At 40.2% G+C, this 27,253-nt stretch overlaps 1 protein-coding gene across 2 annotated transcripts in view; it reads left to right on the top strand.

Annotated features, from left to right (window-relative positions):
• The first annotated feature begins 494 nt into the window (after positions 1–494).
• The window catches only part of MORC3 (MORC family CW-type zinc finger 3), a 46,073-nt gene continuing 19,314 nt past the window's right edge, over positions 495–27,253 (top strand). Inside the window, exons 1-9 of one of the 2 annotated variants that reach the window (XM_082722746.1) lie at positions 495–1,855; positions 12,412–12,484; positions 14,680–14,812; positions 16,396–16,610; positions 17,358–17,505; positions 18,998–19,145; positions 21,854–21,982; positions 22,474–22,593; positions 25,433–25,530. In XM_082722746.1, the coding sequence (XP_082578872.1) occupies positions 1,577–1,855; positions 12,412–12,484; positions 14,680–14,812; positions 16,396–16,610; positions 17,358–17,505; positions 18,998–19,145; positions 21,854–21,982; positions 22,474–22,593; positions 25,433–25,530 (1,343 nt within the window). In that variant the 5' untranslated portion in view covers positions 495–1,576. Of the gene's footprint in view, positions 2,640–12,411; positions 12,485–14,679; positions 14,813–16,395; positions 16,611–17,357; positions 17,506–18,997; positions 19,146–21,853; positions 21,983–22,473; positions 22,594–25,432; positions 25,531–27,253 lie in introns of both variants that reach the window. The other variant, XM_082722747.1, reaches the window with a different exon arrangement.

The following is a 27,253-nucleotide window of genomic DNA, read 5'->3' as shown; positions in this document are numbered from 1 at the left end:
TCGCTAGCCCAGTACTAATTTTAAAAATAAAATAAAAACCGCCAGTTATTTTACTAGCAAAAATGGACTTACTCAAGAATAGAAGAGAACTGTAATCGGAGACAAACAAGTTGCAGCAAAATCCAGAGTCAAGTCCAGGGAATAAAGGGGAGGTAACCTTTCTTAAGGAGAGGAGTAGGTTGAGAAGACTGTTACAAACTAAAAAGTCCACTGCAGTAAATTGGGAATTCAAAGTGTAGTGGCTTCTTGGTTGAGGTGTTTCAGGGTTGTAAGAGACAAGGTAAGTGCTTTTTCTTTCCCCCAGAGATATTAAAGTAGTACCAAGGTCAAGTCCAGGTAATGTCAAGTCCGTCTCTTCCTGTTGGGTCTGCAATTCGTGAAACTGGTAGGGCAGGAAAGGTCACCCTGTGGAAACTCCCAACTCCACTTTAGTGAGATTTATTAATTTTCACACCAGCAAAAGAGCGAAATCCAAAATTCTAAGTACAGTTATTTTTTTAAAAAAAGATTTTATTTATTTATTTAAAAGAGAGTGCAGATGGAGAGAGAGAGAGAGAGCACACGAGCTTGGGCTGGGTAACGGAGGGAGGAGGAGAAGCAGGCTCCCCACGGAACACGGAGCCCAGCGCTGGGCTTCATCCCAGAACCCCGAGATAATGACCTGAGCGAAAAGCAGACTCTTCACTGACTGAGCCACCCAGGTGCCCCCCAATTACAGTTTCTACTGAATGCGTAGCATTTCCGCACCACCGTAAAGCTAACAAATGCTAAGTAGAACTGTAGCAAGTGGCGAGACAATCTGTACTGGAAATAATATTTAGTATATAGTAAGCCTGAACTAATAATGCATACCACATTGTTCATATGTTCTGGTGAAGAGATTCCGGGTAAACTTCGTGTTTTGTATTTCCGTATTATTGGAATTTTTACAAAGAAAATGAATTACAGTAAAAAAAAAAGCAACAGGTGGGGAGTGGGTGGGAAAAATGGGTTAACTTGGTTTTGGTTTTTTTTTTTTTCTTTAGTTAAAAACATTCAATGAATGAAAAACAAGTGTTGGAGACCCGACATGTGCTTATACCTCCCCAAAATCAGGACAAAGAGATAAAAGGAAAAACTAAAAGCGAAAAACCTAAATGGTTTCCAGAACCCTGTGCACCCTTTCTTTACCTACAGCGTGTTAGAGCCCTAGCCTTACTCGTTTCTAGATCCTACTCCCGTAGCCCAAGCCCCGGCGCAAGGTCGACAGCGCGTCCGTGTGCACGAGCGAAAGGCTCTCTTCACCAGGCCGAGGGCTGGGAACCTCCAGGGCAAACCCCAAACGCACCGCGTCTCCGTCTCGTTAACACGGCTTCAAATCACCCGGACCCAGGCGGGGCCCGGACGGCTTCTTTCAGCGCAATGCACGTGCAGCCGCGTCAGGCGCCTCGAGCTCGCCTCGCCCGGCCCCAGCGCCCAAGGTCACCTACCCCTCTGGGCCCCAGCGGTCGGCGTGACAGACCCCAAACTCCGGACCCTCAACTTCCCAGGCCCAGTTAGGCCGCCCGCGTCCCTTTCGCGCCCGCCACTCTCACGCATGCGCCCTTCCCCTAGCGGGGCCCAGCGCTTCGAGCCCAGTTCCCCCCCGGCTTCAACCAGCCTGGCCATTTACTTGCCGCACACTCTTACAACTGCGCCTGAGGCGGAAGTGGGCGGGCGGGGCAGCCGCGCGCCCCGCCCCGGAAGTGGGCGGGCCTCAGCGGGCTCCACAGTCGTCCCGGCCGCCTCCCAGTCGGGTTGCGGCCGAGGCCGGTCCTGGCTTTGTAGCTCGCTCAAGATGGCGGCGCAGCCACCCAGCGGGATCCGCCTCAGCGCGGTGAGCAGCCGCGAGGGGTGGAGCGGGCCGTGTCCCAGGAGGGCGGGCAGGCGGGCAAGCGAGGGGGGGCCGGCAGTGGGCGGTGGCGACTCGTCGGCGCGGCGGCTGGGGCCGCGGCGGGGCCGGGGGAGGGGGCGGCCATCTCGCTCTCGTCGGCGGAGCGACTCGGCGGCGGACAGGGCCGGGCGGTGCGGGCCGGGCTGCGTTCCGTTTCCTCGGCGCTGGGTTTCTGTTTTGCCCCCCGCGGCTTTGGGGCGGGCCGGGGCCGCGGCCCCTCCTCCCGGCTCTCTCCTGGCTGCCTAGCAGCTGTCGTTCGAGGGCGAGGCCTCAGTGGCCGCACCACCCGTCTCTCGGACCGCGGGGGCCCCTGACCCTTCCCAGCCCGCGGGCCGGCGGGGCGCCCCGGGGCGGGAGGGGGAGGGAACGGGAGCGGCAGTCCGCGACCAGAAATGCCAGGCGGCCTTGACCTCTAGGCGATGGGACGGGGTGAAGCGAGCCGGGACGGGTCTTCCTGATTCGTTCACATTCCTGCCGCTTCCTTCCAGTTAAGCCTTCGGGCCCAGATCACCAAGTCACTGGCTTCTCCCGTTTTCTCTGGCCTCTCCGTCGTGTCTGTTTCGGGGCGTTCTTGGAAACCCTCCAGCATTTCTTGTATCTGTGAGTCCTGAGTCGTAGGGAGCGGTCACACACAAGAATGAAATTTCACCTCCTAAAATGTGGGCGTGGCTTTCCTGATGATCCTCCGAAAGTTGGTGTTGTGCAGAAGTGTACCTCCTCTTTTGAGGTTGGTGACTCTTGCCAGAGAATGGCTACCGTAGTCTCGTTAAATTTAACGATCGAGTGGTAATACTATTGCTTTAAAATTGGTGCATTGCCCTCTGACTTCTTCGTTTAATCATTCTTACCCACACCTGGTATCCTTGGACTTGAACAGTTTTTCGGTATGATGAATGTAAAGTGTGTTTGGGTTTATTTTGCATTTCCTTAAAAGTTATTCACATTTAACTTATTTAAAAAAAAACACCTATTGTATCCTTTGCCCATTTTTGTATTTTCTCTTAAAGAGATTTTTATTGATCGTTAAGTGTTCTTTACCTATACTGAATAAAGGTCCTTTGGTTACATAACTGGCCTGTTGAATGAGATAATATTTAGTAGTTTGAATATAGAGAGCAACTTTATTCTTTCTTAGCACTGGGTTTAAGTATTGTTTGCCTGTCTTCGACGCTTGGGTGAATCTGGGCATATGTAAGGAAGGCTTTCCAGTTAGCCTCAGGTATTGTAAAGTCTGTCCTCATGTAATTTAAAATATCTTATTCAGTTTAATGCCCAGACCTTCCCCCTCTCAGATTGGGCCACGTTCTGTACCAGAATCCTGTCGTGGGGAAAAGGAGTGAAGGGGTTTTGTCCTCTTTCTGCAAGAGGATTTTCTTCTCATTTCCCTGGCTTCTCCAGTGTTGCTGTCTTAAGTTCTCAAGACTGAGGTGATAAAGGGAGCAAACGTAAGAGTCAAAACAGTGTTAAGAGACTGGTATTGTTAGTTGGCTTTCTGGGTGAAGCAGCTGTCCATGTGCTAAATATTCCTTTTGTGGGTAATATGGGCTGTTTGGAACCTCACTGACCGAATCTCCCATCTGCAGCTTCTGGACTGTATCTCCACCCATCTTTTTGCTTTAGGGCAGGAATTGGCAAACTACGGCTTATGGGCCAAATCCAGCCTGCCACCTGTTTTTGTATGGCCCATAAACTAAGAAGGTTTTTTTGTTTTTTTTTTTTTTAAGATTTTGTTTATTTGACAGAGATCACAAGTAGGCAGAGAGGTAGGCAGAGAGAGAGAGAGGAGGCTCCCCATGGAGCAGAGAGCCTGATGTGGGGCCCCGATCCCAGAACCCTGGGATCATGACCTGAGCCGAAGGCAGCGGCTTTCACCCACTGAACCACCCAAGCATCCCAAGAGTGATTCTTAAACATGATTCTTAAGCAGTTGGAAAAAATCAAAAGAGTATTTTGCAACATATGAAAATTATGTGACATATACATTTCAGTTTCCATAAATTTCATTTGACTACAGCTATGCTCACTGTTTGGGTGTAGCTGTCAGATGCTTTCATTAGGAGTCTAGGAATTAATGAGTCTATGCATTTGTCAAAAGTCATAGATCCTAAGACATAAGGGGTGAACCATAATCATGTATGCATATTTTAATTTAGGAGGGCAGGAGATCCAAGGACAGAATGCAGAATGACAGAAACATTTAAATTTTTGCTTTTTGCTTTCCTATCTCTAAGTTAAAATGCTGCTACCGTTTTGTTGTTTTCCGGTAGTCCTGCTGTGGATTTAACTGACCTGTGCGTACTCTTTTCACATCCTCCCATTCTTCCAATGCATTTATCTTTTTTGTGGAATTGCTGTATGATTTATCACTCTTATCATTATTCACAAGTGAGCCAACCAGAACTATGATTGCATTTTCTTTGTTGTACAGCGTTTTGTCTTTCTGAGGTTAATAATTGTATTTTGTTTGCTTAGACTTGCTCTTTTATCCAAACTTTCACAGAACTGGAAAATCTTTTCCAGATGTGCTCAAGCACACCCAATATTTTGTCAGTTTTGTTGGCTTACTTGTGTTTTGGGGACTTCCCTTTATCATCTTTCTGGAAATTTCCTTCCCCTTTCGTTGTGCCTCCATCCCACATATTCCTCTTTTGGAGCTTACTCCCTTGGCAGGTGCAGTAGACGAGTGACAGAGCATGGGCTCTGGAGCCCACCTGCCTGGGTTCAAATCCTGACTGACGAATGGATAAGTAACCTTGGCAAATTATTTACTCTTCTCTGTGCCTGAGTTTCTAATCTGAAGGATGGGCGGGCACCTCAAAGGGTGGTTTTAAACATTAAAGGAGCAAATACATATAACAGGTTTGTGCATGCAGTAAGTGCCCAGGAAATATTTGCTGTTTTTGTTCCTGGTAGTGGTGGAGTGCATCCATCCTTCCAAAAACAGGTATAGCTTCTGAGAGCAGAGTACATGGGAAGAAAAAAATTTTGTGTCATTTCTTGGAGATATATTGTTTCTTGCCCTTTAATATATCATTTAGCTGGATTTGTCATTCTAAATTAAGAATGATTTATCTTAGAAATTTAAAAGCATGCTTTATTGTAGTAGAGCCCTATGTATTGTATTGGGCACTTAGGCTGGAAATTCAAGTTCTTAATAATCTGGAAAATTTTCTCGTTTATTTGACATATTTCTTCCCTCTGCTTCTCAGTTTTCTTTTGTCTCCTGTTTTCCTACTTGTTTCTTTTCTGTGAGATTTCCTCCATTTGTTCTCCTTTCTCTTATTATTTATTTAACCATTATTATCAATAGCCATTATTATTAATAATTAATCATATTATTAATTATATTAATAATAATATCTTTTTAAAATATCTATTTATTTATTTGAGAGAGAGCGAGCGTGTGCACACAGCAGGGAGAAGGGGGAGAGGGAGGGAGAGAGTCTGAAACAGACTCAGAAATTAGGACTTGAGTGGAAACCAAGAGTCAGACACTTAACCATCTGCACCAGCCGGGTGCCCCCTGAATGTCTTTTTACAATCTTCCTTGGACAGGGGTGCCTGGCTGACTGAGTCAATGGAGTGTGTGACTATTGATCTCAGGATCGTGAGTTAAAGCCCCACACTGGGTATGGAGCCTACTTATTATATATATATATATACACACACACACACACTCTCTCTCTCTCTCTCTCTCTCTCGATCAAGCAGTCATCTCCCCTAGACAAAATATTTGTTATCACTGAGCATATTGATTACAGCATTTTTGAAGTTTTCTTTTGCTTGCTGCATGCCGGTGCTTTCTTTGTGCTTCTGTCTTAAAATTTTGTAGTAGTCTCAAATGTCTGGAGATGGTTAACCTGCTTACGTTTCCAAGTAAGATGCACAGCTGACTGGACATACATGAGTAGAGCTCCTTTGGAGGGCTTCAGTGTTGGGTGATGAGAAAGATAGTAATCAGTTCTGTTTTGTTGGGGGCACTCTATGTCAGTATTTGTAAGAACCTAAAGAATGGAAGCATGGAAGTATTTGAAAATAAAATAGGCTTGTTTAAAGTTAGGTAAAAATTTGTGATGAGCACTGGATGTTGTGTGGAAGTGTTGAATCACTGTGTTGTGCACCTGAAAATAATATTACCCAGTATGCTTACTAATTGGAATTTAAATAAAAGCTTCAAAAAATAACTTTAAAAATTTTTTAAGTAATTCTTAAAAAGTGGGATCAACAAAAATAAGATGCTATCCAGAAAGGCCTGGCATAACTGTAAAAGGAGCAGATGGAACTTTTGGAAATCATTCGGTTTTCCAGAGAGGAATTCTACATCTAGTCTCTTGCCATGGCATATATAATTCTGGCTGCTAGCTCTCCTGAAAGCTCAGCTGGGAAAAGGAAATGGGAGTTTCACGTTGTTCAGTTTGCTGACTTGGTATTTATCTCTTTGTTATTGTAGTAAAATACACTTAACATAAAATTTACCATCTTGACCATTTTTAAGTATTTAATTCAGTACTATTAGATACATTCACTTTGTTGTACAGTCTGCAGAACTCTTTTCATCTTGCAAAACTAAAACTCTGTATCTATTAACAAATAATTCTCCATTCTCCCTTCACATAGCCCCTAGCAGCCACCATTCTACTCTCTGTGAATTTGACCACTGTAGGTATGTCATGTAAGTGTAATCATGAATTATTTGTCATTTTGTGACTGGCTTATTTTAGTTAGCATAATGTTCTCAGGTGGTTCATCCAGTTGTAGCATATGTCAAGGGATCTTTTCCTTCCGAGGCGGAATACTATTCCCTTGTATGAATATACCACATTTTGTTTTCCCATTCATTGATGGGTATTTATGTGGCTTCCACCTTTTGGGTATTGTGCATAATGGTCCTATGAACAGGGGTGTACAAATAATCTCTTCAAGATCCTGCTTCCATTTCTTCTAAGTATGTACCCAGCAGTGGAATTGCTGGATCATATGACAGTTCTATGTTTAATTTTATAGTACCATGCTAGTAAGTATGAGTTGGTATCTCATTGTGATTTTGTTTGTATATCCCTAGTGATTAATGATGTTGATCATCTTGTGTTAGTGGCCATTTGTATAGAGTCCTTGGAGAAATAGCCAAGTCCTTTGCCTACTATTTAATTAGGTTTTTAGTCTTTTTGTTGATGTGTGTAGGAGTTCTTCATGTGTTCTGGATATTAACCTCTTATCTGATACTTGATTTGCAGATTTTTTTTTTCCATTCTGTAGATTGCTTTTTCTTTTTCTTTCTTTTTTTTTTATTTGACAGAGAGAGATCACAAGTAGACAGAGAGGCAGGCAGAGAGAGAGAGGAGGAAGCAGGCTCCCCGCTGAGCAGAGAGCCCGATGCGGGACTCGATCTCAGGACCCTGAGATCATGACCTGAGCCGAAGGCAGTGGCTTAACCCACTGAGCCACCCAGGCGCCCTGTAGATTGCTTTTTCATTCTGTTGATTGTATCCTTTATTTTTTAAAAAGATTGTATTTGTTTATTCATTTATTTATTCGAGAGAGAGTGAGGAGTAGGGTGGGGGTGGGCAGAGAGGAGGAGAAACAGACTCCGCACTGAGCAGGGAATCTCGTTCTGACTCATGACATGATCCAGGGATCCTGGGATCATGACCTGAGCCAAAAGCAGATGACCAACTGACTGAGCCACCCAGGCATCCCAGTTGGGTATCCTTTAATGTGTAGAAGTTTTAAATTTTGATGCAGTACAATTGATCTTGTTTTGTTTCCTGTACTTTTGGTGTCATATCCAAGAAATAATTGCCAAATCCAGTGTCATGAAACTTTCCCCCTATGCTTTCTTCTAAGAGTTTTAAAAGTTTTTAATTTTTTATGTTAGATCTTTGATCCATTTTAAGGTGTCCTTCCCCCCCACCCTCATATGGTGTGGGCACGAGTACAACTGGAGTCTTTTACATACGGGTATCATGGATATCTAGCTTTCCCAGCACTATTTATTGAAGAGACTGTCTTTGTCTTATTGAATGGTCTTGACACCCTTGTGGAAAATCATTTGGCCATATATGTGAGGGTTTATTTCCGGACTGTTTGCTGACTTGCTTTTAACCCATCTGTTTTCTTCGTTCCTGAGCCTGCCGCCATCACTTTCTCCCAAGAACAGACCATCCAGTTTTCTGCCTGCTTGCTTAGAGTAGTTGCAGGGTGAAAGAAGAAACTGGGGAGGAGGGGGGAATCTTTCTTGCTTCTTTAAGGACTTTGAAGCTATCTTGTTTTCATACAACCTCTAGAACCTTTGACTTTGGAGGCACAAAAATCTAATTCCTAAGGTTTTGTGGAGTTCTGCCAAGGTTCCTGGTCTGCTGCTTGTTGTTTCTCATCTCTTCATAGTTTTCAGACTCAGCTCTTTACAGGCTGTTGAATGAGTTTGAAATGCCCGAATTCCAAAACCACCCCCCCCCCCAAAGACGACCACCAGAGTCCACAGTCAAAGCTAAACAGCAAGGTTCGTTTATTACGAGTTCGAACCCGGACCGCCGCGCACTCGTTACCGGTGACGCTAAGAGGTCCCGAGCTCGGGATCACAACACCTTTTATACACTATTTTTGGGGAGGCAGGGACTTAGCATACATCATAGTATCTTGTAACAGATCGCCACATACCGCCAGAAAATCATAAAGCAACTCTATAATATGACTGGCGCGCTACAGAGCTGGAAAAGGCTGGGACCAGATTATTGGTTAGATCAAAGGGCTGTCATTCTTCATACTGCTTAGTTGGCGCTGCTAGGGTATGTGTCACCTCAGGATTGGCCGGGGTCTCCCTGTCAAGCTGCGGGGTACCAGATGGTTATTATCTCTTGCACCAGAGCTGGGTAGGGGGTCCGGGAGCAGTCATTCTGTCACGTCCAATTCTGGGTGGGGGTTTCTCTGCCACCAAATGACTGTTATCTCTTGGCCCAGAGCTGGGTGGGGGGTCCGGAGCGGCCATTCTGTCAGGTTCAATTCTGGGCGGGGGATGTGTGGTTACAGAGTGTCCATAGAAAGTCTGCTGGTATTTTTCCATCTCCTCATGGGTTAGCAAGCGAAGGTACAGAAGCAGAAATAGCGGTAATGGTCATAATTTTATTCCCTAAGCTTCTCAAGTTGTCATATCTGTGCTTTCCAGTTTCCAAACTACTGACTACCTTATCTACTATTATCCATCACTTCTCTGATTGCTTTTGTTCTGGTTTATTCTCCCCCAGGCCCTGCCCCCCCCCCCCCATTAAAAAGCAGTTTCAGGCGGGAGCACAGGTAAACACTCCCATATGTTCAGGCTTCCAAAAAAGTTTTATATTTATCTGGTTTTTAAATGTATGACTATTGATTCTAAAAGTTATATTCTTTTTTAAAAATGTATTATTTATTTATTTGGCAGACAGAGATTACAAGTAGGCAGAGAGGCAGGCGGGGGTGGGGGGTGGGGGGTAGTGGGAAGCAGGCTCCCCGCTGGGCAGAGAGCTCAATGTGGGGCTCCATCCCTGGACCCTGGGATCATGACCTGAGCCTAAGGCAGAAGCTCAACCCACTGAGCCACCCAGGTGCCCCTAAAAGTTGTATTAATTCTTTAAAAAATTTGTGTGTAGTCTTCAGAGCATCTCATTTTTGTGTGTGTTTCCTAAATTTTGGCGGTGGGAAGTGACGTCTAATACTACTGAATCTTGTTTGCTAACATTTTCTCCTGGTGGATTGTTCCCTTAAATGATTTTTCCCTTAGTTTAGATTTTGTGCTCAAATAGTCGCCCAAATAATGACTTAAGGGAATCCTCTGCGGTCTGGTTGAGGCTGTGATCTCCATAGTGTTTCTGCAAGTTATATAAATTGATACAACTTCACCCAAGTGAAGGCATGCCCTTTTTTACAGAGCTGCTTGTTATGCCTTTTTTTTTTTTTTTTAAAGCATCTAGACCAAAACAGACTAACTTCCCGTTAGACAGGTTCCTGCTGCCCCCAGCTTCTTATTGAGGGTGAGGCGGGGTAGTTACTTCCAAATCTCCTATCCCTGAGTCACCATTAAAACCAAAACCTTTTAAAAACAAAACAAAACAACAGCAGCAAAACAAACCTTTGTACTCCATTTAAGCACCTCACCCATTGTCCTTTATCTTCAAATCTAGTTTTTGTAGTTAATTCTTTCTTTACTCAAAGCCCTTAAAGATTTTCCTTTTTAAAAAAATTTTTTTAAGATTACTTTTTTATTTGGGGGTGGGGGGAGAAAGCACACAGGACTGGGGTGAGGGGCAGAGAGGGAGAAGCAGACTCCCTGCTGAGCAGGGAGACTGTTGCTGCTCCTTTCTGGAACTCTGGGTTCTGGGTTCATAATCTGAGCTGAAGGCAGATGCCCAACTGACTGAGCCACCCAGGCCTCCCCTTCCTTAATTTTTATTTTTTTTTATGAGCTCAGTTGTGCCTTTAAGGAATACTAAAAAGCACACACACACAGTGCTTATTATGTTCTGGTTGGTCTTCTAAGCATTTACAAATATTAACTCATTTAATATTCTTAATACCCTGGTAAGCTGATATGCTTATCATCCTCATTTTTATAGATGACAGAACTTGAGGCACTGAGATTAAGCTTCTTGCTCAAGGTCACACACTTGGTTAAACATACTGTGCTTCGCATGTATGTGTTTGTGTGTCTATCTGTCTATGTGTTATGTGTATATGTGTCTATGTATTACTGCTTTGACCAGTCAAGGGTGTTTCCCTCCACAGCTAGTGGTGTGTTCTAAAGATGAGAATTCAGAATAGTCAAAAAAGCCACTGTTTACCATTCAGTTATTTCTTACTGATGCCTTCTTTGCTTTGCTCTCCCTGGGTTCTTACTCAAGAACAGTGTGTACCATGTCAATTTGGAATTGATATACAGGATGAAGACATTAAATGAAAATTGACATTCCCACTACCACATTCTGCCAATACATCTAAAATTCAAAATACCCCATTCCAGTTCCAGATTTCACAGCTAACAGAAATGCATAAAATAGAGCAAAGACAGATATTCTAAGAGTGTCTTCTTTGGTAGCCAGAAGTTTCACACTCCAAAGCCATGCCTCCATTGTAAAATTTGTAACAGGTGAGGAGTATGCCATTCTATAAATGGTAGCGTGATAATTATGCAGAGGCAGGCAGCTGGGACATAAAGAGCCTCCCGATGGCTGACCCCTGGCACCGTCACAGGTAGATTAATTTTGAGAAAAGCCTCTTGTGCAAGATGAAGATCTGGAAATTGGTTTTTATTTAAAAACTTTGTAACATATGCTGTAGAAAGGCTGAATTACTTCCTATTTATTACATGAATGTGTGCCATACTCCAGTTTGAAGACTGCTTTTCTATGAATTTCATTTCTCACATGTGCCTTTCAGTCTAATGGTGAATGAATGCTTGGGAATTGTCTAAAACCAAATGTGGACAGAGAAAAAACAGACCTCTTTCTGACACCTTGTGGCAGCAATAGAGCACTACAAACACAGTTGGTTTCATTTGTGATCTCATCACATACCCAGGGCTTGTCACATTAAATACTTAAAAGTGCCTCCTCTCTTTTTTTCCTTAAATATAAGATAATCTGTTAAAAATGAACACAAAATCCCCATTGCATGGAAATTGTCTTTAATGGAAATTTTCAAGTCTTAGCCTTTGAAGGCCACTTGGACGTTTTTATGCATTTGATATCTATACTCAGAAATTTAGGGAGTTCCCTATAGAATGAAGTTGATTGGCATAGTCATTCATACTGTATAACTGTGAATAAAATCAGACCTAAAATCCTTGGGTTTAAACTTTTATTTGACATTGTGTAATGGGTTGGTAGATGTCTATTACTCCATTGCAAAGGTTTAATTATAATGCACTGGGAGTAAATAATATAAAAAATATCAAATACTGACGTTCCATGAGACCACTAGAAAAGCCTTTTGATCAATAAGTGAAGCTACGTTTATTAAGCCTAATGCACTCAGGAAAAAACACCCCCTTGGCAAAAATCTTAGTTGTGTCTCACAGTAATTTTGAGGTAGGCCTTGCAGGCTGGGTAACTTTCTGACTGGGTAGTTTGTAATATGGCTTTGGATTGGTGGACCCAAGGAGGCAAGGTTTTGAAGCAGGTGTTGATGAGTAAACTATTTAGTTCTTAGCCTTCTAAGAACCTTACCTTCGAGGTTGTTTCTTCCTGGTATATCCTGAAGCAAGCAGCTATTATTTTTGCTTGGTCTCAGTGTTGTTTATTTTATTTTTTACTATTTTTATTTCTTTTAAAGATTTTAAAATAATGTCCACACCCAACGTGGGGCTTAAACTCACAACCCCGAGATATCAAAAGTCACAGGCTCTACCGACTGAGCCAGCCAGCCAGGTGCCCTGGTGTTGCTTATTTAATACAGGAACAGAAAATTATACTGGTTTCAGTTCTTAAAAGTAAGACTTGAATTAATTTATGTGAATCATTGGTTTGTTTCAGCTTTGCCCGAAGTTTTTACATACAAATTCTACTAGTCACACTTGGCCATTCAGTGCAGTTGCTGAATTAATAGGTATGTAAAATTGACATTTCATGTGTAATCTGTTGGTTGCAGTTGAAGTTTTAAAAAACTTTTCATTGAAAAATAATATGCATATAAGCTGTTTAATAAAACATGTATTTTGAATGATACCATCGGTAAGGTTTATCTAGCATAACAGCTATTCAAGTAGATGTCAAATTAATTATGCTCAACCTTCTCTCTACTATTATTTTGCCAAATTCATAAAACATTTATGTTGAAAATAGTTTTATTCTGATTATAAAAGAAACTGATCTATTGTAAAAATAGGAATTGTGGTTTGTTTTGTTTTGTTTTTAAAGATTTTATTTATTTATTTGACAGACAGAGATCACAAATAGGCAGAGAGGCAGGCGGGGTGGGAGGGGTAGCAGGCTCCCTGCCAAGCAGAGAGCCCAGTGCAGGGCTCCGTCCCAGGACCCTGAGATCATGACCCAAGCTGAAGGCAGAGGCTGTAACCCACTGAGCCACTCAGGCGCCCAGGAATTGTGTTTTTTAATAGTTGAAAAGTACATGTAACAGACTTTTTTTTCCCCTGAGGTTAGCAAGTAAGGAGGTTAATGTTACATTAGATTTGTGATAATACATTTTTGTTTCCTCCGATAAAATGATTAGATATAGAATTAATAATGTTTCAGTGAACATGAGAAGAGGCAGAGTTGTGATCAGATTTGCATAATGGGTCATGATTTTTTCCCCTCTGGCATGTGATTTTTTTTTTAATAAAGATTTAGCTTATTTGAGAGAGAGCTGGGGGAGGGGCAGAGTGAGAGGAAGTGGACTCCTCACTGAGGACCAAGCCAGAGGTGGATTTGAAGGCCAGGACTCAAGATCTTGACCCGAGCCAAGAGTCAGTCTCTTAACTGACTGAGGCGCCCAAGCACCCCTGATTTTTTTTTTTAAGCGTGTGTTTGAGAAACACGTAATAAAGGAAAGTATATTCTTGGGAATTCTTAGAAATACTTTAGATTCTTTGTCAAGAAAGGGTTCTCTATCTTAGAACCCTTAGAAGAGAAAAAAAAAGAAAAAACTTTTGAGCACCCTTCTTTTCTTTGGCATAGTTAGATTTTCCAAAGTCTCCCAGCTAATATGTGCTGTTCAGCTGGTTTTTTAAAAACCCATAAGTGGATATAACACTGCAGCTCTTCAGAGCCCTTCTTTTTTTATGACAACCCAGAGGACCCACCCAAGCTGGGACTGTTCATTCAGGTCTAGTGATTGTCTGGCTTTGGGGTAGAGCAGCTGAAAGTCATGGTGCTCTTTGTGCTTTATCAAATATAAGTGAAACATCACTTTTCCAGATGATTTTAATTCTAGACTGCTTTATGGAAGATGATTTTAATTCTAAAAAGATTTAGTTTCTAAACTAAAAGATTCTAAAAAGATGATTTTAATTCTAGACTGCCTTATGGAAGGATAGTTTGAGAACCGTTGTTTATGTTTAATCATAAAGACTTCAAAATATACCTCAGCAAGTATTTTTAGTCAATTAAGGATATTCAAGTAGAACTTAATTCACAAGCTGATGTTATTTGCTGCTTCTGTTGACATTTTTTTCATTTTTTGTAGTTTTTTTAAATGTGTTCCTTCCTACTTACCTATTCTGAGACAAACAAGGAAGCTAAGCAAGAGTGTTACATGGGGATCTGTACAGAGATCATAGAAATGTAAAAGCCACCAGAAACTTTGGTTAGATTGGAAAGGGCCACAATTTGAAGAACTGTGTAGAAGGTAAACCTTCATGTGTGTATCCAGCTTAGCAGAGAACAGGACTGCTTTCTCATTTATTCAGTGACTGCATTGCATGCCCTCAGTGTCAGCTTGTGCGTAGTGCTAGTTGACGCTCAGTTCCCAGTTTCTCTCTCTCCATAGCCAGGCCGGTTCTTTGGGCAGAAGAAAACCTCCCTGTCTTGATCATCTCCTTGGTACAGTCACTCTTCTTGTTTGTAGTTTTTCAGTGTAGTGGGCACCAGTGTAACAAATGGAGGACTTTGGAAAGGGCTAATTCTGTAACGATCAGTGAATGATGTATATAGCAAGATACAGTTTAGTTTCAGGTTTTCAAGTCTTAGGGGTTCCTATACATGTCATTTTTTAAAAAATATGTTGCTTGTTAAAGGATTGTACTGAACTAATTAACTCTTTAAAATGCAAAATCAAAATTTCTCAAAACTTTTGTTTCCCAGATAATGCTTATGATCCTGATGTGAATGCTAAACAGATATGGATTGACAAAACAGTGATAAATGACCATATATGCTTGACATTCACTGATAATGGGAATGGTATGACTTCAGATAAGTTACATAAAATGCTAAGGTATGTAGAAGTGTCACATTTCTTTCTTTTTCTTTTTCTTTTTTCTTTTCTTTTTTTAATTTTATTTGAGAGAGAGAGCGCCTGAGCAGGGTGAAGGACAGAGGGAGAGGGAGAGGCAGGCTTCCCACTGAGCAGGGAGCCCTACCTGGGGCTCAGACCTGAGTCAAAGGCAGCTGCTTAACTGACTGAGCCACCTAGGTGCCCCAAAAGTGTCACATTTTTTTTTTCTTTTCTTTCTTTCTTAATTTTTTGGTTTTTTTTTTAAGGTTTTGTTTATTATTTGACAGAGAGAAATAGTGAGAGAGGAAACACAAGCAGGGGGAGTGGGAGAGGGAGAAGCAGGCTTCCTGCTGAGCAGGGAGCCGGATGCAGGACTGGATCCCAGGACTCTGGGATCATGACCTGAGCCAAAGGTAGAGGCTTAATGACTGAGCCACCCACGTGCCCAAAAGTGTCACATTTCTTTTTTTTTTAAAGATTTTATTTATTTATCAGAGAGGGGGGGGGAGAGAGCGAGCACAGGCAAACAGAATGGCAGGCAGAGGCAGAGGGAGAAGCAGGCTCCCTGCTCAGCAAGGAGCCCGATGTGGGACTCGACCCCAGGACGCTGGGATCATGACCTGAGCCGAAGGCAGCTGCTTAACCAACTGAGCCACCCAGGCGTCCCAAGTGTCACATTTCTTAAAAACATTGCTTTTACCCAGTTCAGGGGTTTCATGTGTCATACTTATTGCCCATACTTTCTGTGTTTTAAACATGATATGCCATACCCACAACCCACTCTGTTCCCTTCCTTAAGTCTTCCCCATTTCCTACTGCTATGTGATTATTAGACAATCCCTGCCATTCTCACCCCCTCCTGTGTGACTTACCTAAAATTCCACCATTCCTTTAGAGTCTTAGTGCACTGGTAGTGGTTATTTATACCGTAGTGTTAATTGGTTCTAACCTGTATCTCCAGTAAAATGCCACTTTTGGTAGGGAGTCATTTTAAAGGGATTCAGAGGTTAAGGAAGGAAGCAAGATAAAACAGTCATAAAGCCTCTAATGTCACAGAATAGGATGTCAGTATGAAGCCAAATGTGCCTGAAAAGGAAACCAAGGTACCTAGTGTAGATATAGGGTAGAGAAAATGTGGCAGCAGAGTCCTTTGTACTTTCCCTTAAATACTTGTTATTCTGCCAGAAGCTTGATGCCGTTAGTAATCATACTATATTAGGCTTGCTGAGATCGAGGGAGTTGTTCACATGTAGAAGAAATTTCATGGGTGAAATCTCAGGAGTCCCAGGATCCCAAATGAGAACTTAGTCGTTTTGGCAGTGCGTGCCAGACAACGAGCTCCTGTTCTAGTGTGTCATTCTCATACCCTACAATGCAGATTTAGTTTTCATTTCAGAAATGGAGAAACACGTCAAAATAGGTTAAAAGTAATATGCCTAAGATTATATAACTAGAGAGGATGAAGTTCTAACATTTATACCCAGGCTTTTTACTTGATATTATAATTTTGGAATTTAAAAAAAATGAAGAATATATATATTTTAAAAATTTCTCTCTCTCTCTCTCTTTTTTTTCCTTTTTAGCTTTGGCTTCAGTGACAAAGTCACCATGAATGGTCATGTCCCAGTTGGATTGTATGGGAATGGCTTCAAGTCAGGTTCTATGCGTTTGGGTAGAGATGCAATCGTGTTTACCAAAAATGGAGAAAGCATGAGTGTGGGCTTCTTGTCTCAGACCTACTTGGAAGTCATAAAAGCAGAACATGTTGTTGTCCCAATAGTGGCGTTCAACAAACACCATATCCTTTTGATTTGCAAATAGAAACTGGGGAGAAACTCTGAAGAAATACTCTGAACCATTCCTTCCTTTTGCGCTCCTTCAGATTCTCGTTTTTTAATCAGTTTCCGTGATAGCTCTTGTTCCTACCCATTGTCTCTTACATCTCTGGCTAAGCCTTTTTCCCTTTCTTCTGTTGGAATTGTGCCATGGAAACCCTTAAGGTAAGGTAGTTGCTTTTTGTGTTCAGCTCCCTGTAGTTCTCCCCTTTATTTCAGTCCTACTATGTCTAAAGAGATGTGTGGTCTGCTTCGAAATTTTTCCTAAGCCCATGAAAAGCAAGGTATCTTTAGGAAAACAGTTTCTGTGTTTTTTTATAAACACATTCAGATATTAGGAACCATTAAATTAGGAATCGTAATAAACTTACTTATACTTCATCTTCCTTGGTGTTTATCTGAAATCAAACTGCAGTTTTAAAATTTTTTATTTATTTGATAGACAGAGACCACAAGTAGGCAGAGAGAGAGGAGGAAGCAGGCTCCCTGCTTGAGCAGAGAGCCCAATGCGGGGCTCGATCCCAGGACCCTGGGATCATGACCTGAGCCGAAGGCAGAGGCTTTAACCCACTGAGCCACCCAGGCGCCCCAAACTGCAGTTTTAAAACTAAGAAATTAATTTAGGAAAAAGTTATCTGTTACTGTTTAAGTTTCCATATTGCAATCATAAGAAGTATGTTGTTGGTCTAAGTCTTTAACTTAAGATATACGACAGATGATAAATTTAGCAGAATCAAAAGCAAGCCTTGCAGCAATTCTGGAACATTCTCTGTTTTCTACGGAACAGAAATTACTGGCGGAACTTGATGCTATTATGGGTAAGAAGGGGACGAGGATCATCATTTGGAACCTTAGAAGGTAAATGTGGAACTCAGAGAGTGGTTTCTCATTTGGGAAGGAAATTGCTTGTGCAGGAATGGTCTTATTACATTTATCCATTGTCAAAAGGAGTAGAAATACACTGGAAGGTACTCAATTTTTGGCATAGGTAACAATTTGTCTTTTCCAAGAGTGTTTTATCGATGCCACTTTGGCTTCAGTTCGAGATAATTTCATATTATTAAAATTAAATTTCCTAGCCCTGCCATTCAGTATCTGTAGAGCTCAATTCTCACTTTCTGCTATTCTACCCCTCCTCAAAAAGAAAAGGGAAGAAAATATCCCAGCTAATAAGCCCTAACTTGTGTAAGTTAGGAAGAAAAATCTTTATCGGTTACTTAAAGCTAAGCATAATTTAACAACTAGTGAGAAAAGTAAAGTAGATGAGACCTCTGTATTGCATAAAATTGCAGTCCTTTATCCTTGTGAAGATAAAATCATTTGCAAATAAGGTTTTTTAAAAACTTAGGATAAATGTATAATACTGAGATATTTAGACACAAAGAATGATAGGAATACAGCACAAATTGAGTGGTAAGCCTTAAATACTAAAAATCTTTTCTGATCTATGTTCCCTTTTTTCCCTTGCTTTGCTGCCATGCCCCTCCCATCCTCACTCCCCTCTTTTTTAAATTTACATGTTTTATTTTGAGATATCTGTAGATTTATAGGCACAAATCTCATGCATTGTTTATCCAGTTTCCCCCAGTGGCAGCATCTTGCGAAACTGTAGTACAGTGGTGTTGATACCGACATTGACAGAGTCAAGAGACAGGACATTTTCATCACCCATGATCCCTCATGTTGGCCTTTTATATCCATACCTCCTCCTTCCTAATCCCGACCACCTCTAACATCATCTCCATTTCTGTAACTCAGCATTTTAAGAATGTTATATGAATAGAATCCTACAGTGTGAAAGCTTTTGGGATTGGCTTTTTTCATTCATCGTATTTCTCTGGAGATTCATCTGGGTTCCTATGTGTGTCAGCAGTTTGCTTCCTTGTCCTTGCTGAGTAGTAGTGTATGGATGGATGGACCATCGTGTGTTTAGCCATTCACCAGTTAAAGCGCATCTTTATGCTTTTTTTTTTTATCATTTTGGATTTTTATCATTATGAGTTACTGCAAATGAAGCTGTAAATATTTGTGTACAGGTTTTTCTGGAAATAAAATCTTCTCTTTTTCTAAGATAAATGCCCAAGAGTGTAATTGCTGGGTCATATGGTAGTTGCCTGCTTGGTTTTTTAAGAATGTTTTTCACAGTGGCTCTACCATTTGACTTCCCGCCAGCAATGTGTGAATGTATACAGTTTTTCTGCATCTTCCTGGGTTTTTCTTTTGTTTTTCCCTTCCTTGCTTTTGTCTCTCCCCTCCCCCAGCCAGAATGGCTAAGTGTTTAGTTTTGTTAATGGTTTGCTTATCTTCTATGAAGTTATAATTTCGCTCTTTCAAAAAATTGTTTTTATAGCTACAAAAATGCAACAGAATTTGATTTTGATAAGGATAAATATGACATCAGAATTCCTGAAGATTTAGATGAGACAACAGGGAAGAAAGGGTACAAGAAGCAAGAGAGGATGGACCAGATTGCTCCTGAGAGTGACTATTCCCTAAGGGTATGTGTTCGGCTCTCTTTCTGGACACAAGAATATCATCAAACAATGGAAATTTTGTTACCCATTTGTGTTATAAATACTGTAAGTGATCTCTAAGTAAAAGTATCGCAGACAGGAACCAATTTATTTAACTTTACATGAGCACACTGATGGTTTTATTTGCTCAGAAAACAGTTTTTTTAATTGTAAATTCATCAGGTCTAACAGCACTTGTAGTTTTTCACTGTGTGGTTAGATTATTTGCATTAGGAATACTAGAATCAGTATGTCTTACAGTAGCCATATTGATTAATTCAGGAAGAAACACCAAAATCAGTGTTTCTCTTCTCTTTTTAATTTAAATATTTTAGAACACAACATCTTAATTTACATCCTAAAGCAAATAAATTATAGACTAGAAATCACATTAATATAGTTTTGTGATAAATATCTCTGACATTTAACCTTAGAAATAAATGTTTTCAAGAGCAAGGAAATGAATACTGTTTAAAATGTTGATAGGATAATAAGAATATTGTTTCTTAGTCACTATGATAAGACATATAATACTAACTTCCCTTTATTTTTTGTGCTGAGATGATTCCATAACCCCAGGCTGAGGATACTTTTGATATTTACACATTTACAACTTTCTAAGACCCTAGCAGTTATATACCCCAAAACATTATTGAAGTATGTTCCTAGTTGTTAAGAAAAATCTTGCTCAATTATGAAACAGTCCAGGTGTGGTCAGAGCAGGTGGTGTGGATTTCATATACTGTGAAATAAAATGTTTTAGGGGCGCCTGGATGGTTCAGTGGGTTAAAGCCTCTGCTTTCGGCTCAGGTCATGATCCCAGGGGTCCTGGGATCGAGCCAGCATTGGGCTCCCTGCCCAGCAGGGAGCCTGCTTCCCTTCCTCACTCTCTCCACCTGCCTCTTTGCCTACTTGTGATCTCTGTCTTTCAAATAAATAAATAAAATCTTAAAAAAAAAAAAGAAATAAAATGTTTTAAAATATCGTTGACAAATTTTATAAGTGATGAAACACCACTAATTTTGAAATCAGGAATCAGGAAATAAAGAGAAATGGTTCAGTTTCAGTTTTGTGTTGAACCTTTCATCTGTCCTTGTGTTACTCAATTCATTTCTTTATAGGATGGCTTGGAGGCAGGCATAGAACTGCATTTTTTTTTTTAAGATTTTATTTATTTATTTTTTTGACAGAGCGAGAGATCACAAGTAGGCAGAGAGGCAGGCATCGAGAGAGAGGGAAGCAGGCTCCCTGCCAAGCAGAGAGCCTGATGGGAGACTCCATCCCAGGACTGAGACCATGACCTGAGCTGAAGACAGAGGCTTAACCCACTGAGCCACCCAGGCACCCCAAACTGCATATTTTTTTAACATGTTCTAGGATACAGACTTTGGTCAAGATTGTAAAGTATCTAAACTTTCTTTTTTCTTTTTTTAAAGATATATTTATTTTAGGGGGCGCATCTGTGAGCAGGAGGAAAGGCAGAGGGAGAGAGGGAAGAGGAAAAGAGGAGGGTAGAAATCTCAAGCAGACTCCCTTTGAGAATAGAGATGATACAGGCCTCAGTTCCAGGAACGTGAGATTATAAGCCGAAATCAAGACAGCTGCTTAATTGACTAAGCTACCCAGGCATTCCTGTATTTAAACGTTCATACTAAGAATTGAAAACACAGGGATGTCTGGGTGGCTCAGTGGGTTAAGCCTCTGACTTTGACTCAGGTCATGATCTCAGGGTCCTGGGATCGAGCCCTGCGTTGGGCTCTCTGCTCAGCGGGGAGCCTGCTTCTCCCTCTCTCTCTGCCTATATCTGTTCTCTCTCTCTGTCAAATAAATAAATAAAATGTTAAAAAGAAAAAAAGAATTGAAAACACATTTAGATTAGTGCTGACTATTACAGTTCGATTTTTCAAAAATTCCAAGTTGATATACTTGGCTTAAGTGTTCGTGTATTATGTATGATATTTTCCTTTTCAGGTGTACAGTAGACCTTTTTGTCTATTTTTTATTTTGCTTGTTACTTTTACCTAAATAAAATTTATCATTACTTTTAAACTGTGATAGTAATATATTTACTTGACAGAAGAGTTAGAAAATACGGTCTTGTTTTGTACATATGTACATTTTTAAAAAATTAAAATGAGAGTGCTCGCTTTGGCAGCATATATACTAAAAAAAGGTAAAATGAGATATCACATATGCTGTTCTGTAAATTTATTTTTTTTAAGATTTTATTTATTTATTTGACAGAGAGAAATCACAAGTAGATGGAGAGGCAGGCAGAGAGAGAGAGAGAGAGAGGGAAGCAGGCTCCCTGCCGAGCAGAGAGCCCGATGTGGGACTCGATCCCAGGACCCTGAGATCATGACCTGAGCCGAAGGCAGCGGCTTAACCCACTGAGCCACCCAGGCGCCCTGTTCTGTAAATTTTTTAAAAAGTTTTATTTGTAATATATTTATATAGGTCAATAGATTGTTTTCTGCAAACCATTTTTCTAGCTGTAGTATATTGAGTTTATTTTTAAAGAAAGCAAATGTTAACTAATTACAGCTTTTTAATAGTGTATATTTTTGAAGAGTTCATGGGTCCTTTATCAAAGCAAAGTGGCAGGTTTCTTTTTAAATACAGTTATCAGTAATATTGAACAAATACGTAGGTAATTACTTGAAAAGGACACATACCGTTTTGTGTCTTTACAGGCTTACTGCAGTATATTATACCTAAAGCCAAGAATGCAGATCATCTTACGTGGACAGAAAGTGAAGACACAGCTGGTCTCAAAGAGTCTTGCCTACATTGAACGTGATGTTTATCGACCCAAATTTTTAGTATCCTTTCTTTTCTTTTTTTAAAGATTTATTTATTTATTTATTTATTTAGTATCCTTTCTTTTCCTTTTTAAAAGATTTATTTATTTATTAATTTATCATGTCAGATTATTTATTTATTTATTTATTTATTTGTCTGGTACAGGGTGGGAGGGGGGGTAGACATGAACAGGAGGAGAAGCAGGCAGAGGGATAGGCTCCCTGCTGAGCAAGCTGCCCAATGCAGGACTTGATCCCAGGACCCTGGGATCATGACCTAAGCTGAAGGCCGATGCTTAACCAACTGAGCCACCCAGGTGTCCTTTATTTTCCTTTTTATGATGCTGTATGAAGATATTCTCTTCCCCCATTCTCCTTCTATCCTGATATGGACTCTAATCCTCTCCAGCATTGTTCTTTTTGTACCCTTTTAGATTCATTAAAAAATGACTTGGAAAGGATGATTTGAGGGGAGTGAAGTAGTGTGTTCAGAATTTTCCTTAATATTTAAGACTAAAACAGTGAGAATTACTTTTGGATTCAACTGCAGAAATAAAGACCATTATGGGATAATGATGTATCACAGAAATAGACTCATCAAAGCTTATGAAAAAGTTGGATGTCAGTTAAGGGTAAGCTTTTTTTTTTTTTTTTTTTTTTTTTTTTTTTTTAAGGGTAAGCTTTATATCTGAAATGTCTCTTTTATAAAAGTTAAAATATCATGTTGTTGGGTCAAACATGAAATAATAAGCTTTGCTTAATGACTTTTTTAGATGCCAGTGTGTTTAATAATGTTGGTATGGTACTTGAACTTAAAGAACTTTTATATAATTTCCCATTTGGTCCAGATAATCTTATGAGGGGGACAGAATATTTTATCTCTGTTATACAGAGGAAGGAGATGGAGGATAAGAAGTTAAGTAACTTACTCTAGACCTAAAATGAGTATGGTTCTTAGATCCAGATGAAGACCATTTGACTGCATTTGGATATGGATCCGTTGTTATTTCTGGGATGAAACTGGTTAGTTTTATTTAGTCCTGGCTCAATAGCCAGAAAAACAGGATCATATAGGTGATTTACTGCTTTGGAGTTAATTCCTAAATAAATTAGAGCCTTCCTTGTAAACCGCTTCCATTGTCCTAGAATTCAGTTTAGGATGATGAACACTGCCCACTATGCTAGTCTTTATCCTTTACGCGTTTTCACAGAAAGAATTTTTTTGGAGTATATGTGTTAAGAATTAAGTGATAAATTCTGAAAATTAAGTTTGTTAAACGTAGTAAGCCTAATCATATCTTGTTTTCCAAAGTTATGGTTTTCATTTTCTATTAATCTTATTTCATTCTAAGTTCTTTCTAGAATGATGTGAGCTCTACACAGTATGATAGTGTGGGTTTATCTTGAACATTACTCAATAGGGGTTGTAACTCTTAGAATTTAACATGACATGAGCCCAGAATATAGCATTTTCGCAAAAGTAAGCAAACTTTGTTGGGCTTTTTTTGGTAACCACAAATTTCAGTAAACAGCTAAAATACAGAAATTTGGCAACCATGATATGAGGTGTCAATAACTTTTATTTAAAATTGCTAATTTTCATTGATAATTGGACTAATAATTTTCATCAGAAATACTCTTATTAAAGTTATGGGGAATTTCATCAGTAATTGGAAATGCATTTTTGATAATAAGGCTTACTTCTCAAGTGATTTGGGATTCAAAAGAAACAATGTATCTGCAACAGAATGGAAAATATTTTTTTTCTTTTATCCTTTATGATTCTGACTTAAAATACACAGCCATTTTTCCAACCCAGTTAAGTTTGCATTGTATATACTTTATGGTTAAGGTTGACCTTGTAAAAAATAGGCTTTTACAGCCAACTGTTACATTGTTTTTCTTTACCAGGTGACGGATTGGGCATAGTATTTGCATTCTGTAGATTGAAAATCTTTTTTTTTTTTTCTTAAAGATTTTATTTATTTATTTGACAGAGATCACAAGTAGGCTGAGAGGCAGGCAGAGAGAGAGGGGAGGAAGCAGGCTCCCTGCCCAGCAGAGAGCCCGATGCGGGGCTTGATCCCAGGACCCTGAGATCATGACCTGAGCCGAAGGCAGAGGCTTAACCCACTGAGCCAGCCAGGCGCCCTGCATTCTGTAGATTCAATAAGCAGTTACTAAATAAGTCTCAGGTATCTGGTGTGATTTGCTCAGAATAAGAAGATGATAAGATAGAGAGCAAGCCGTCAGAGCTCTGGTGAGGGGAAAATGTGGTACAAGTTGAAAGCATCAGAAAAAGCTTCTTGGAGGCAGCGGTGATGGCGATGAGTCTTAGTTGATGTTACTGTGTTGAAAAGTCTGGCAAGGGTTTTCCAGGCAGAGAAAAATCTCTGCAAAGGAAGGGAAAGAGGCTTCAGAGATTGTGACATCATTAAGGCAGTAGCTAACTTTGCTGGGGCATATGCATAGAGAGACAAGATGAGGTTTGAAAGAAGGTGAGCCAGAACTACGAATTGGGAGGGTATCGTGGTTTATTAATGGTATGAGATGAGGAACACTGATGGTTTTTAATAGTGGGATTAGATCTGCATGGTTTCAGCTGTATTTCTGAAAAATTTCACTTTAGTATTCTTTTACTTTTTCCTTTTGTAGACTCAGCTATAATTGTGAACAAAATATTTTTGAACTTAATACTTGTTAATCATATATAGATAATCGAATATATGATTCATATACTTTGAGTTCAGTATTTTAGCTAGCAGCGGTTTTTTTTGTTTGTTGGTTGGTTTTTAAGATGTTATTTATTTATGAGAGAGAGAAAGGCAGAGGCAGACTCCCTGTGGAGCAGGGAGCCCGATGTGGGACTCGATCCCAGGACCCCAGGGTCCTGGGAAAAAGGAAAGGAAAAAGAAAAGGAAAATGAAAAGGATCATGACCTGAGCTGAAAGCAGATGCTTAACCGCCTGAGCCACCCAGATGCTCTCTAGGAGCATTTTTAAAAAAATAACTTGAATTGAACTGTCCTAGGTTTTTACTTCATCTCTGATATCAACTGGATGTGTAACTTTGGATAAATTATTTTCATTTTAATCTGGCACACTTTTTTGCTACGGTCTTTGTTAAATACTGTGGATATAGAAAGGAGTTAGTTGTAGTTTCCACTGTCTAAGAAAGGCATCCCAATAGAGGTGGTCTTTTTTGTATTAAATTAGGGATGCTAATACTTGTCTAAATGGATATTTGACAACAGTGGAAGTAGTTATGGAGGAAGGCTCTAATATATTTAGGAATTAACTTCTAGAAAAATAAAAATAAACCTACCAGACACTATTTTTCAATTTAAATTTCTTAAGAATAGGGATATAAAATGTAAGAAATGTTTCATACAAATTATAAGTCTTTGTGGAAGGTAATTATTTTGAGCATTGTGTCTTATGCTTAAAACACTGATTTCATTTTCTTTTTCAGGCGAACAATATGGGTGTTGGAGTAGTAGGAATTATAGAGTGTAACTTCCTAAAGCCAACTCATAATAAACAAGATTTTGACTATACTAATGAGTACAGGTATGTTACCTGTTAAAGTCACTGGCTTTTTACAGTTTATTTTGGGAATACTTTCATCTCTTTTCCTAAGCTGAATTTTTTTTTTTTTTTCTGTCTTGTGGATGTTTTTATCTTACAGAACTTTAAGAAAATTGGTAGGTGAGAGGCTTGCTTAGAAAACACCTTTAGCCCTCTTCTCCCAACCTAGGAATTAATCTACCCCATCACCAGTAGAAATATGTTCTCCCCATCTTTATTGATGAAGTATTTCTGAGATTTATAGTAGAAGTAGAGGATGTTCCTGCTCTATTGGTGTCAACATTTATTGTGTAATATCATGAAACTTTGTGCTTATAGATGGGAACTTGAAGGGGATTTAGTCCTGTGTACTTTAGACAGAAATACTATAATCTTTTAAGAGTGGTTAGAAGTCACAGAATGAATATGACCATTAGTTTTACTTGTAGATTTAGGAAGCAGACTTTCCCTAATGAGCACATATGATGAAGTAGAATGCAAATGTCATGTGAACATTGGTGATAAAGATAAAGATAATGTCACAGGCCCTTTTTTCAAATAAAGAAAAAATACAAAGAAAATAATAAAGATAAGAGCAAAACTGATGAATTAGGAAACGCATATAATACAGAAAATTAGTATACACTCAAGAGTTGACTCCTGGGGCAGAGGCTACTCCTGTTATTTGAACAGGAATAATTTCTCTCTCTCTCTCTCTTTTTTTTTTTTTTTTAAATATTTATTTATTTATTTGACAGATCACAAGTAGGGAGAGAAGGGGAAGCAGGCTCCCCACTGAGCAGAGAGCCCGATGCGGGGCTCAGTCCCAGGACCCTGAGATCATGACCTGAGCTGAAGGCAGAGGCTTTAACCCACTGAGCCACCCAGGTGCCCCGAACAGGGTTAATTTAATACAAGGAATTATTTACTAGAATAGTAGAGGGTGATTACTAGAAGGGGTAAAAGAAGACAGTAGGTTCCCAGAACCAACAGATACAGAAGACTGACTATTCCCTCAAGGTTGAGAAAAAAGACTAGGAACTAGGAGAGGGCCCCCTGCCCCTCAAGTCAAGAGATTCAAATCATCTTGTAGCAGTCATGACAACATAGGAACAAACTGCCTGCAAGTTTCTTGCCAGAAAAAGAAGGCCTGGCCAGTGCTGGACTGTAGATGTGACCTGCTGTTGCCAGAGGCTGTGGGTGAGCTGGAGCTATTCTATAGAGGAGATCGGTCTTTGCCCAAGGATATAGACACACGGGGACTGGTCTCTTGATGGAGGTAGTGGGCTGCCGGAGGCCAGAGCATTGCTAGAGAGCACAGCTGGCGCTCCTTTATTATTTGGCTCCAGCCAGATAATAATACATACATACATACATACATACATACCAGGACCTGAAGGACACTTGCGTTGCTGTCCCCATTCATCTGTTGATCCAGTTCAGCATTCCTCAGACTGCCAAATGATAAATGTTTATATGACCAAGTGTCAAAAAAAATCACAAAACTGAGCAAAGAAGACTGAATTTGGAGCTGAGAGACAATAAATTCATAACTGACAAAATCAAAAAGCCTGAAGTTTGTTCTTTGATAAGATTAGTAAAAGGACAATGTGGGGGGGGGGGTAGAAAGCAGAAATCCTCAATATCAAAAACGAAAAGGAGACACACCCAAGAACATCAAAGGAATAGCATGAACAATTTTTACCATCTTAGATGATATGTGCAT

The sequence above is a fragment of the Mustela nivalis genome (assembly GCF_964662115.1).
Source record: "Mustela nivalis genome assembly, chromosome: 1".
Classification (NCBI taxonomy): domain Eukaryota; kingdom Metazoa; phylum Chordata; class Mammalia; order Carnivora; family Mustelidae; genus Mustela; species Mustela nivalis.
This window is presented reverse-complemented; position numbering and strand designations above follow the sequence as displayed.